This window comes from Eretmochelys imbricata, chromosome 4, assembly GCF_965152235.1.
Source record: "Eretmochelys imbricata isolate rEreImb1 chromosome 4, rEreImb1.hap1, whole genome shotgun sequence".
Classification (NCBI taxonomy): Eukaryota; Metazoa; Chordata; order Testudines; family Cheloniidae; genus Eretmochelys; species Eretmochelys imbricata.
The window spans coordinates 20,478,604-20,490,333 of record NC_135575.1 but is presented as its reverse complement, the minus strand read 5'-3'; the positions used below and the strand labels follow the sequence as shown (position 1 = coordinate 20,490,333).

The window sequence follows — 11,730 nt, the reverse complement described above, 5'->3', positions numbered from 1 at the left end:
GAGGAAGGAGAGTTGAACTAATCAGAAACGGCACAGGAGGAGGCAGCCAATCAAACCCAGCGTACTTGGAGCCAATGGAAGCGGCGCTCTCTGTCTGGGGGCGGCTGCATCCGGGTTGCTGGTCACACGCTCGTTCCTTTCCGTCTCTAGCTGCCGTGGGGCGTGCGGCGCTGGCGCGGAGCAGGGGACTAGGCTTCCCGATGGGGAAGGAGCTGCCCGCGGGGACGCTGACCAGGCCCCAGCCAGCACCGTGGGCCCCAGGCGGGGCGGCCCTGAGGCAGGCGGGGCGCCACGTGGCGTCTCTGCGCCCGCCGCCTGGGGCCGAGGCGGGGCCGGACTCTGCCTGGGGGCCGAGCTGTTGGAAATGTGCCGCTTCCCTCCGGCGGCTGCGCCTCGGAGCGGGGGCCGGCGTGTGGGGGGCAAACACCAGCCCCCCCCGGCGGGCTTCGCGAGCCGGGCCCGGCCAGGCTCATTCCTGTGTGGACGGCAGGGGCCTGCGGCTCGAACCTGAGTCTGGGTTCGCGTGCTGTGTAGCCGGGGCTTGCGAGCGCTGAGCCGAGACCCCGTCCCCCAGGCCCGGGGTAAGTTCTGAGTCGTGGTTAGTCCTTGTGCCTTGACTTGTCTGGGTTCGACAGAGAGCCTGGTGGCTCACGTTGTGTCTGCAAAAAGAAAAGGAGTACTTGTGTCTGCAGACACGCCTTCCCTCTCAAGCCTTGCACGGCAGCCTCTGAGCACTTCAGCATGAGGCTCTTAGGTTGCCTACTTTATGGGGAAGAGGCCCTACGTATCTTGATTAGTGCACCAGCCAAAATTAGACTAACCCTTAAGGGCTTTACGGGAACAAATCCATGGATGGCTAACTTCTCCTGTGCTGTACCAGATACGTTCACTGTAGCTCTACTAGCCAGTTGGGCTAGTGAGCACTGCTGTTTTACAGATCTCACGTAAGGATTAATGTTGGTGTGAGGGCATGTTCAGAATTACTGACATGCTCTGGTATAAAAATGTAAAACTTTTGGGAATTTAAGACACTCTCTAGTGATAAATAGGGAACCTTGACACCTATTCTAAAGCTAAAGTAGCCGTTGATTGATCTACCTGTAGTATGAGGGGATGAAAGGAGGAGAGAGATGGAAGATCAGCAAGAACTTGCCATATTGATGGCTCTCAGTACTGAACTGTGAATGAACTAATCCAACTTGAAGTTCCACAGAACAGATACCTTGCAGACAATAGTGGTGCAAGATTCACTCCACCATTGGCATGCCTTAGCCTTGACTGGAGGAACCTTTGTGGGTGCAAGTGTAACTGAGTTGCTCTGAGCATTAACTTGTTGCCCACACTTGACACTAGAAGAATACCCAATGTTTTATTGTGCTGGTTTTTAATGTATATAACTGCCCATTAGAAAATGGACCTAAGCCATCAACTAGTTATCAGATAGTGAAACCTTTGTCGCGTGACAGCCATCTACTACTTTTTAGAGCCAAGTGAAGTGTTGGTTCAAGGTGTGGCTAAGAGCTACTTTTCACTTAATATTTACTTGACACATGTCCAATGATTAAAACCTTTTCACTGCTGTTCACATCATGATGTGCTGTGATTAGTATCTGTTTGGATGAGGATATGTGGTTTAAAAACCAACATAATGTGCTGACATAATTTAAGTGGAAGGCTGTGTAAAGCCAATAAATATTACTAATGCAAATAACTGTTGCTGCTAATGTTTGATACTTTTTGCACTGCTGTAATTTTGGGAAGAAAAATCACTGTTTAAATGTATGTTCTTATTCCTTTAAGGATTGTTCTACTGACAAGATCTGCCAGGCATGCTTGGAATCTGGAAGTTCATATTGCTTAGCTATTGTTCAGGTGAGGGTTTCATTAAGTGATTTTGAACTATAGCTGAATTCCGTAATTAAACTTCCAATTTGAAGGACTATTGGTGAATCCAACAATAATTTAAGAATGAATATTTAAAAATGAGAACTAAATATTTTATTTTACCTACATCCTTGAGGAATGGGCATCACTTCCCATAAAAGTCTAAACTTCTTGTAGAAGAGAAGGTTTGGCAACTTAGCAGTGAATTGCAAGAAGCTGTAACTTACTGATTTTTAGGTGTAAGTAGTCCTCTTCTCTGATGTGGTTTTGGTTTTTCTCACACCCTGACTGACACAACTGCCAAAATAACTTAAGTATAGATCAAGTACCAAACATCAAAGAAAAAAGGGCCTTTGATCTTTTGATTCCTTTTGCGCCATAACAGTAGTTGCAGTGGTAGAATCCCTTGTGCCCTACCCCAAAAGTATCTTCCTCCTTGGCCTATGTCCACTGCTGGCCCGTTTCCTGTCCTGAGCAGATAAAGTTAGTTCATGGTTCAGCATGTTCTGCTGGGGGGCAAAAAAGAGAATAAAAGGTGAAAATGGAATGTTTTAAAACTATTGAAATAAAAGCCTCCAAATAATAGATTTAGAAAGCCTCCCAAATTTTAAATGTGGTTAGAGAATAATGAGCCTGGTTTTTTCTTTAAAAAAGTATATTTTTTATCAACTTTAGACCTTGATTGGGAAATGGCAAATCACGTATAGTAAGCTAGGCTTAAAGATTTGCAAGAGGAACATGGTTAGTTATTTTTAATTTATTGTGTTAATTTGTTTTGCCTAGTGTCCAATGATTAAAACTTTTCACTGCTGTTCACATCATGACTCACTGTGATTAGTGTTTGACTGGATGAGGACACAGGGTAAAAAATTCAAAACTAGATTTAAAACCATTGAGAGTCAGTTCAGTTTGCAGATTTAAGAAAAACATAATACACTTCTGGAATTCATTTGGTTTGCATATATAACAAAAGAACTTGTCCTTTCCCTCCCCAGCCATTAAATTATTACTCTTGACTTATGAAAGGTGAACTAAGACTGTTCTGACTGCACTTGTTGACATGTGAGTAAGCATTAACACTTTTTTGTTAATTTCTTTGTCTGCTGATTCAGTTTATGCCTGGTATTGTAAGTATCTCAGTATTGCAGCATATTAGCATGTACTACAGTACCTCAGTGCAACTAATTTGGATCTGACCTTGTTTCTGATTCTGAATTTTTTATTTTTGTTAGACCCATCATGTTTGTTAGGTGTTTATTTTGTATATTCAGACTTCAGGTGTTGGAGATGACAAGGGGATAATTTAAAATAAACTGAACCAGGCAGTAATGAGCATGCTCTCTAAAATAAACCTATAAAAATTGCATGAGTCTGTTTCTAAAAATACAAAAAATTGTTTAAACACTACTGGGAGGACATCCTAATTGTGGTTGTAATAGATGGTGGGCTTTACTGAATTGTTACTGAGCTTGGTAGACAAGATGGGTGAGGTAATTTTTATTCAACCAATTACTGTTGGGGAAAGAGACAAGCTTACACAGAGCTGTTCTTCAGGTCTGGGGAATTTAGGAACATTTACTGAAGTTGTGGGCTTACTGAGCGAAGGACTCCTAAGAATGTTGAGAAGTAGATGTTAATCTGCACTAAATTAGGCATGTATCTATATTGTCAAAGATCTAATACGCTTTTTTACTTTTCAGGTAATTGTGAAGAGTTCCTATGTTCCATCTGAATTTCTTTTCATCTTCAACGAAGATGCTTGAAAATTGTTCAATTTGCTTCCTCTTTTTCATTGAGGGGATTAAAGTAATTTAGTTGCTGATGTAATGCTTTTTATAGTGGAAAAAGTAGTGGTGAAGGCAAGAAATCGGTCTCAAAGCATTTGTTTCAACTACAACCTGTGAATCTTGGGAGGTTGCTTTTGGAGGCTGTTATAAAAATCCTCTTCATTTGTATTGATAATAAACATGATATGCTGCCCTTGGTTTAAATATGTGGTGTCTTGGCTTTATTTCTATCAATTCTCTGGTACTCACTGCTGTAGAATAAGTGCCTCAAACATGAATGAGCTGTAAGCTTCATAACACTACTATTAGTTAGGAAATCATCCCTGTTTTCACCTGGGGAATTATACTAGTAGTGGTCACATATAGTACTCAACATGGAGAAAGAAATGTGACCTTTCCATGAAAATGGCAAATCCCAGTCATTCACCCCAGTAAAGGTGATCAAAATGCCTTGCCCTTGCTGGGGCTTGTCTGGCCCCTGGGCCACCCTTCTTTGGGGAGGCAAACTACAGTGAAGGGGGCCAGTTGCCTGTAACTTACCTTTTGCCTTCAATGCTAGTGTCTTGTACTGAGTAGCAGAACATTTTGGCGGTGGAATCTGGTCATAGATCAGAAACAAAAGTGAGGCTGCAGACTTGTAAGTGGCCAGTATGGTGGAGCCTTACCTTGTGTGAGGGAAGGAGAAGGGACAAAGCTTCTCAGAGACTGGGGGCCTAGAACAATCTGTACTGGGGGGGGGGCCCGAGAGCCATTGAACCAAACCCTATTCCTTGTATATGACGGAAACCAGTTCACGCCAGGGGCTGTGGCAGCACCTCTTGGTCAGGGCAATGCTGATACGCAACCCTGTACCGGGGGGGGGAGGGCAGCCATCCAGCGGCTCTAACGTCACCGCTCTATTGAAACGAGCCGGGCTGCCGTGGCCGGGGTTGTAGAACTGCAGCGGCCCGGTGCCGCCCCAACGGACACGCACTGGGCCCCTCTCCCGGCTCCGGCGTGGAGCTGCGCGGCCCGGAAGGCGCCGGCCGGCCGGGCGGGGTCTCGGTGCCGGAAGCCGGGCTGACGAGGGCGGCGCTCCGGCTGCCACGTTGAAGCGGAACGCGGAGGAGCCTGCGGCCGGGGGCAGGCAGCTGAGGCGCGGCAGCGGGAGGCCGCGGCGGCCGTGGGGCGCAGCAGAGAGCCCGGCCCCGCCAGGTGAGGGCGCGCGGGCCGCCGGGCGCGCGGGCCGCCGGGCGCTCCGGGTCGCCCCGCTCTGGGGCCGCCGGCTGGGGCCCGGGGTCCAAAGGGCCCCCCAGCTCCTCGGGCGCTGGGCAGGGCAGCTTCGCTCCCCCGGGGCTTGCAGCTCGCTGGTGGGGCCCGGCCCTTGCTTCGAGTTGTGTTGCTCTGGGACTGGGATCGGGCGTTTTCTCTGCTACTGGGCCAGTCCCTAAAAGCCAGTGCTTAATTTGTGCCAGGGCTCAGCCCCGGCACCCCTGGGCTTGGCACTTAATAGCTCCGGCACTGCTGGGCTTGCCTTGTCAGCTATTAAAGTAGAAAAATTGCTCGTGTCCTGGCTCCTCTTCCGTTGCAAATTAAGCACTGCAGAAAGCTGCCTTGCTGTCAGCTGACAAGTGACAAACTCTCCCCCCAGCCTCTCTACCCCGGAGCAGTGGTGGAGTCCTGTGGACTCCAGTGGTGTTGGAAGAGTGACTAGACATAGCTTGTGGCACCTTAGAGACTAATCAATTTATTTGAGCACAAGCTTTCGTGAGCTACAGCTCACTTCATCGGATGCATACTGTGGAAAGTGTAGAAGGTCTTTTATACACACAAAGCATGAAAAAAATACCTCCCCCCACCCCACTCTCCTGCTGGCAATAGCTTATCTAAAGTGATCACTCTCCTTACAATGTGTATGATAATCAAGTTGGGCCATTTCCAGCACAAATCCAGGTTTCCTCACCCCCAACTTAATTATCATACACATTGTAAGGAGAGTGATCACTTTAGATAAGCTATTACCAGCAGGAGAGTGGGGTGGGGGGAGGTATTTTTTTCATGCTTTGTGTGCATAAAAGCCTTCTACATTTTTCACAGTATGCATCCGATGAAGTGAGCTGTAGCTCACGAAAGCTTATGCTCAAATAAATTGGTTAGTCTCTAAGGTGCCACAAGTACTGTATTTTTGCGAATACAGACTAACATGGCTGTTACTCTGAAACTAGACATACCTTAGTCATAGTAGTCTCTGAGGTTCTTTAATATATTTTGCTAATCTCTGTCTCAGAATTTATTCCAAGACACTCGTAATATGGATTTGGTACTTCTAGGGTTTATAACCTAACCTTAATTTAAAAAAAATGTTATGCTCCATCTACACCTCTTGCAATTATGTTTGCAAAAACCTTCTGTATAAGCCATCTGTAAACACATTATCCAACCGCAAGGGAAACCATAGTGTAGATGGAGCCTTAAAGCTGTTAAGGAAAAGGGATTCTAGAAAGACAAAGAAGAAAGATTGCACAATTGCTCTGAGGATCACATATTAATAACCATTTTGAGATTTTAATCTTGCTTGTATTATCCAAGCTAGTAGGTATGTAAATATGACCCTACCACAATTACAGGGACATACAGCTGTTTTGTAGCAAAACTTATCTGAATGGGAAAATAGTTTTGGGAATATTTTCAGTGACTAGCCCAAATACAATCCTGACTCTTTGATTTGCAGCTCCCAGATGTTCTTAATGGTTACTGTAAAAATACTTGTAATTATAAATGTGCATTAAGAAAATATGTTTCTCCACTCTTTTAGTCAGTGAATTTAGTATTGTTAGTGAGATAATAGCTTTTATTTTTATTTGTAAAATATATGCATCTTTTATAGCCTTTCTGTACTGTAATATACTGACATTACCCTGCTATAAGTAAAAAGTATAAGAAAATATCTGGAAAAATCATGAACCTGAAAGGTGCTGAATCACTCAGGATATCAGGCCACATGCTAGAACTTCTCTAATGAACTATATTTATGAGTAGTTCACTAGAAAAGTGCGATAATGTGTTTTTCCTGGACAGTATAGAAGGGGCTGTAGTGCCAACATGGCAACAGCAAGACTTTCAATATACAAATTTTCCTTTGCCAATACCCTTGTGACTCAAAGTGAACCTATGTCATTACTATGGTGTAAAACAGATACTGTCAAACAGATGTATTCTTTAGACCAGTGGTTCTCAAACTTTTTTTTTTGCAGACCACTTGAAAATTGCTGAGAGTCTTGGTGGACCACTTAATGATCTTTCCAAATGTTGTTTGTACCATTAGCTAACTATTGTAAAGCCCCTTGGATAAAAGTGCTTTATAAAAAAACTTTAATAATAATTAACATTTTTTTTGTTCTACAAATAAAAGCACGCAACTCATATTTTAATATCAGTAGTTTTACCTTTCTAGTGCTACGGATGTGCCCTCTCTCCCCTGCTGCAGCAGCCCCTGACCTGGGACTGCGAAGGAGGGCCATCTCTCCCCGGCAGCCGCAGCCCTGGAGCTGGGGAAAGTCACCTCTTTCTCTGGCCGCTGCAGCCCTGCACATCTCAAATTCACCTCACCCCCCTCTTCTCATCCCATTGCCCCCCTCCCACCAACCCCTTATTTCCCCCAAGGCCACCTCCTCACCTTACATGTGCATCTTCTCCAGCGTCCAGCCACCAAATAAGTGGAGCCACGCCTGCATGGGTGGGTGGCCCTTCATTACGTGAGTGGCCCTTCATTCTCTTGTGTGCGGCCGCCCAGGCGTGCACCTTAGAGGGAACTATCCACGGACCACCTGAATGGAGCTCGTGGACCACTGGTGGTCCATGGAGCACAGTTTGAGAACCTCTGCCTTAGACTGACATCCAACCAATCTTGTGGTACTAAAGAATTGATGAAATTTACTGTTATGTTATAAAGAGGAGGGGAGCCCTCTTTTGTTATGTTCTCTTTTAAAAGGGTGTTTGGTTCATGAATGTCATTAAATACGTCACTCAGTGTCCACCTGGCAGCGATCTCTCCTATGAGGGAGGGGTCCCAGTTGGTCCTGGCAGAGAGTGGGCAGCCAAGTACCCTGCATGTATTGCTTTTTTTAACAGTAAAAGTATAGGCTATGTGAAAACGAGAGTAGGATTTGTGTGTACATCAATCATAGAAGGAAATCACTTTTAATATCCCAAAAAAACTCTGGAAAAGCAAGCCTTGTTATGAGCAAATGCAAGAGGATCCTTATCTAAAACTGAACTGGACACAGTAATATGCATCTCTGATTCCCCAGGTGTATCATAGGTGTCTGCACACTTGATGTGGACACCCAGTAATCACCTTTTCCTTGAGCAGTTTCAGCAAGAGATTGTGCAGTCTTGTCCTTTTTTACTTAAGTGTTTGAAGTCCAGTCAGGATCTTTCCACACAACAGACTTCTTCAGCCCAGTGGAGCACACGCCTGCTTGGCTCAGAGCCAGACTCCCAACTAAACCTCATTCAAGTTTGGGAAAAGCATTTTTGGCACAGGTATTCCTTGTGTTCAGGATGACTGTACAAGGTCAGTTCTCGAGGTTTTCAAGCACACGGCTAACTCCAGATTCACGTGGCATGACCTGTAAACTGTTTGAGACTACTTTTTAGTTTTAAAAATAGAACGAGGATACACATGGTACTTTCAGCATCAGGTGCCCTACTAGAATGGTTTTAAATCCAGTTATATAAAGAGATCTAATTTTTAAAATTATTTTTGAGGTCAGCTACAAACTAACTTTGTTAAATATTTCCCTAAAGGATACCAAATTCAGATGAGTGAGAAAAACTGTGTTGCTTGTTAAATTATCAAGAGCTCTGTTGAAAAGACCTTTCTATATCAACAGTCTGAGAACTCCTGATATTGATTATGATGTGCATGTTTGATGTAAGATGAAGGGTTCATACTTAGGGCTCTACCAAATTCACGGCCATGAAAAACGCATCACGGACCATGAAACCTGGTCTTTTGTGTGCATTTACCATATACTATACAGATTACATGGGGCGAGACCAACCCTTCTCACATTGGGGGTCCTGACCCAAAAGGGAGCTGCAGAGGGGTCACAAGGTTATTTTAGGGGGGGTTGCAGTATTGTCACCCTTGCTTCTGTGCTGCCTTCAGAGCTGGGTGGCTGGAGAGGGGTGGCTGTTGGCCGGGCACCCAGCTCTGAAGTCAGCACCCTGTCAGCAGCAGCAGTGCAGAAGTAAGGATGGCAATACCACACCATGCTATCCTTGCTGCTGCTGGCAGTGGCTCTGCCTTCAGAGCTGGGCTCTCAGACAGCTGCTGCCACTCTCCAGCTGCCCAGGTTTGAAGGCAGCGCAATCGCCACCAGCCAGCAGCGCAGAAGTAAGGGAAGCAGTATCGTAACCCCCGCTTCAATAACCTTGCAATCCCCACACAACTCCTTTTTGGGTCAGGACCCCTACAATTACAACACAGTGAAATTTCAGATTTAAATAGCTGAAAACATGAAATTTGCGATTTTTAAAATCCTATGACTGAAATTGACTGAAATGGACCATAAATTTGATGGTCCCTGTTCATAGTATAATTATCTAGGTATCTGTTGTCAGAATGAAATTCTGTAGTGTCAGGATTGAAATCAAGTACAGGAAAGAATTAATTGAAACCTTCCCATTATCATAGAGTAAGTGTGGCTGATAAAGACATTTACATTGTGTGTGTTCCCACTACTCCTTTCTTTAAGAAAATGTTCCTCATTAAATAAAAATCAGAGGACAAGATATGTTGTGCCTTAATGTTAATTTGCCCTGCAATTTTAAAATATATTTTTGGGTCAGTGTAACATTAGCTTAATTATTATAAGCATTTTACAACGGTTGAACAAACTCTTTTTTTTCTGTTGGAAGTAATTTTCAAATTACCATTGCAGCCTTGCAAAACTCACCAGTCCAGCTATTGCAAAAAGTTATACTTTATACACCTTTGGTCAGGGTTGGCAGTTTTCCAGGAAAAACTAGTTTAGGAGGGAGTGCTGCTAAATATGGTTTAAACCAGGAAAGTGGGGAAAAAAATTGCTTCAATGTCCAGCAACTTCAGCAAGCATAAGACAAATCTTTTCAAACTTTGGTTACATCCATTCAAAACTGAGGAATAGGCGCAGTCTATCCACTACATCAAAGTTGGTCTTCTGCTACAGAATGTTGTCGGCCAAATAGATTAAGGTAGTTGTTTTAGCTGTTGTAGTAATAGCACAACTGGTAGTCTGCAACTCTTCAAGCTTCTGATTGCTTAATGCAACTGTGCATTATTGTTGTTTTTATATAATCAAATGGTTTTGAGTTTTGTTTATATAATATTGAAATATGACATATAAAACTTACTTGAGAAAATACAAACCCAAATATATAGACATTCCCATGTTCAGCATCATGATGACTATATTATTATTATTACACCCCAATGCAGTTTTACTTTTTATTTGTACAATCCTAAATTAATCTGTGTAGCTACTGCCTTATGTAACCACAGTTTGAATATGTAACTTAAACTAGTACAGTGCGATGTGGATGAATGAAACAATTTTTAAAATAGAAAATGCCTTAAAATGGGACTTACTAGTTTTACCTGGGTTTGTAAAAAACATGATTTTACTTGGTAACAACCAGCTCTGGTAATTACCATGCCATCCCTGCCTTGAGTAAGTACATTTTTGCAAGCCTGAATTATTATATTTTGTTTAAAATGTCTGTGTGTTGCAAAGTCTTTTAGATTATTATGTGCTGGGCTCTGTTTAGGAGGCATTTGATGAAAAAATTGAGTGTTTTTCAGCAGACCTTTAGCTGGAAGACCAGTTTATCAGTTGCTTTTTTTTTTCTGAATTATCTTGCATCACATGCTAATAATAATAATTAACCTTTGCACTTCTTCACACAACTTTTTGTTCATGCACAAAAGCTACATAAATCCACTTGTGAGGATAGTGTGATTCAAAGTTGTTGAGCATTTCAGGCTTTCACTTAAACTTTCACTTCCTTTCCAACCGTTAACTGGAAGCCACAATTATGAGAAAATTCTTGGCACTTCAGAATGTCATTATTATGAGGACCATATAACCTTTTCATGGGTGATAGGGTAGAAGATAGTGACTGAAAAACTTGATGTCTGAAATGAGTATTTCGCATTACTTATCTTTTTATATATACATGCTTCCTCAGCCTGCATAGGAAGAGGAACATACCTAAAGGGATACTTTTAAATTTTTTTGTACTAACTATTGCTAGAAGTAACACTTCAAGGACAGGTATTGCACCTGAAACTATGTTAATTTCTTGAGGTTGCTAGAATGCAAGTTAACTATGTCCCTAAAATATCACTAAGGAACTGGATTAGGAAATTCTTTGACATGATTTTAGAAACCAGTGTGGTGGTTTTCAGTAGTGACTTTGTGGTAAATTTCAGGAGTTTCAGCTCTGATGACCGTTTATGAATGTCAGTTTGGGCATTTAGAAACATGGACTGTATTTTAATTTAAATGTAATCGCTGCTGCAAGATAACCAGGTATATCATGTAAACTCTTATTAGCAAAGGCATTTGGTCTAAGAACAGAATCTCACAGCAGTTGCTATGTTTCCCAGGTTTATTGAGATGCATTCAACATATTTAGCAAGTATTAATTTCCTGTAAACTTCAATAATATTTCACCATTTCCCTGTTCCCTACAAACGCCACATCATACCCACAGTTCCATGTACAGCCCATTTCCGTTCTGTTGTACTGGTGCCATTTCCTCCAGATTTTCTGTATTACAAAAGTTATCTTCTTTTAGCAGGATGAAGTTAAAGGAGATTGATCGTACTGCTATGCAGGCATGGAGTCCTGCCCAACAACATCCCATTTACCTGGCTACAGGTAACTTGTTGAAGAGTATGGTCCCTACCCATAGGGCTTTCTATGCATATGGCGTAGATTATAATATACTCACTGTACTTATACTTTATAATAGAAAATTAATGTCCTGAAGGCTGAAATAGTAATTGAGAATGCAGTGCAGTGCCCACTTG

General features: G+C 43.0%; 1 protein-coding gene and 1 long non-coding RNA gene across 10 annotated transcripts in view; both read left to right on the top strand.

The window, feature by feature from the left end:
* Positions 1–109: 109 nt before the first annotated feature.
* Positions 110–3,875, top strand: LOC144263891 (uncharacterized). Its single transcript, XR_013345866.1, has 4 exons — positions 110–581; positions 1,801–1,872; positions 2,880–2,946; positions 3,585–3,875. It is a non-coding gene; the product is annotated as an uncharacterized LOC144263891 (long non-coding RNA).
* Positions 3,876–4,607: 732 nt separating this feature from the next.
* SEC31A (SEC31 homolog A, COPII component) overlaps positions 4,608–11,730 on the top strand; it is a 69,740-nt gene continuing 62,617 nt past the window's right edge. For 4 of the 9 annotated variants that reach the window (XM_077814956.1, XM_077814955.1, XM_077814954.1 and 1 more), the window contains exons 1-2: positions 4,609–4,865; positions 11,496–11,578. In XM_077814956.1, the coding sequence (XP_077671082.1) occupies positions 11,500–11,578 (79 nt within the window). In that variant the 5' untranslated portion in view covers positions 4,609–4,865; positions 11,496–11,499. Of the gene's footprint in view, positions 4,866–11,495; positions 11,579–11,730 lie in introns of all 9 variants that reach the window. The other 5 variants (XM_077814953.1, XM_077814952.1, XM_077814950.1 and 2 more) reach the window with 3 other exon arrangements.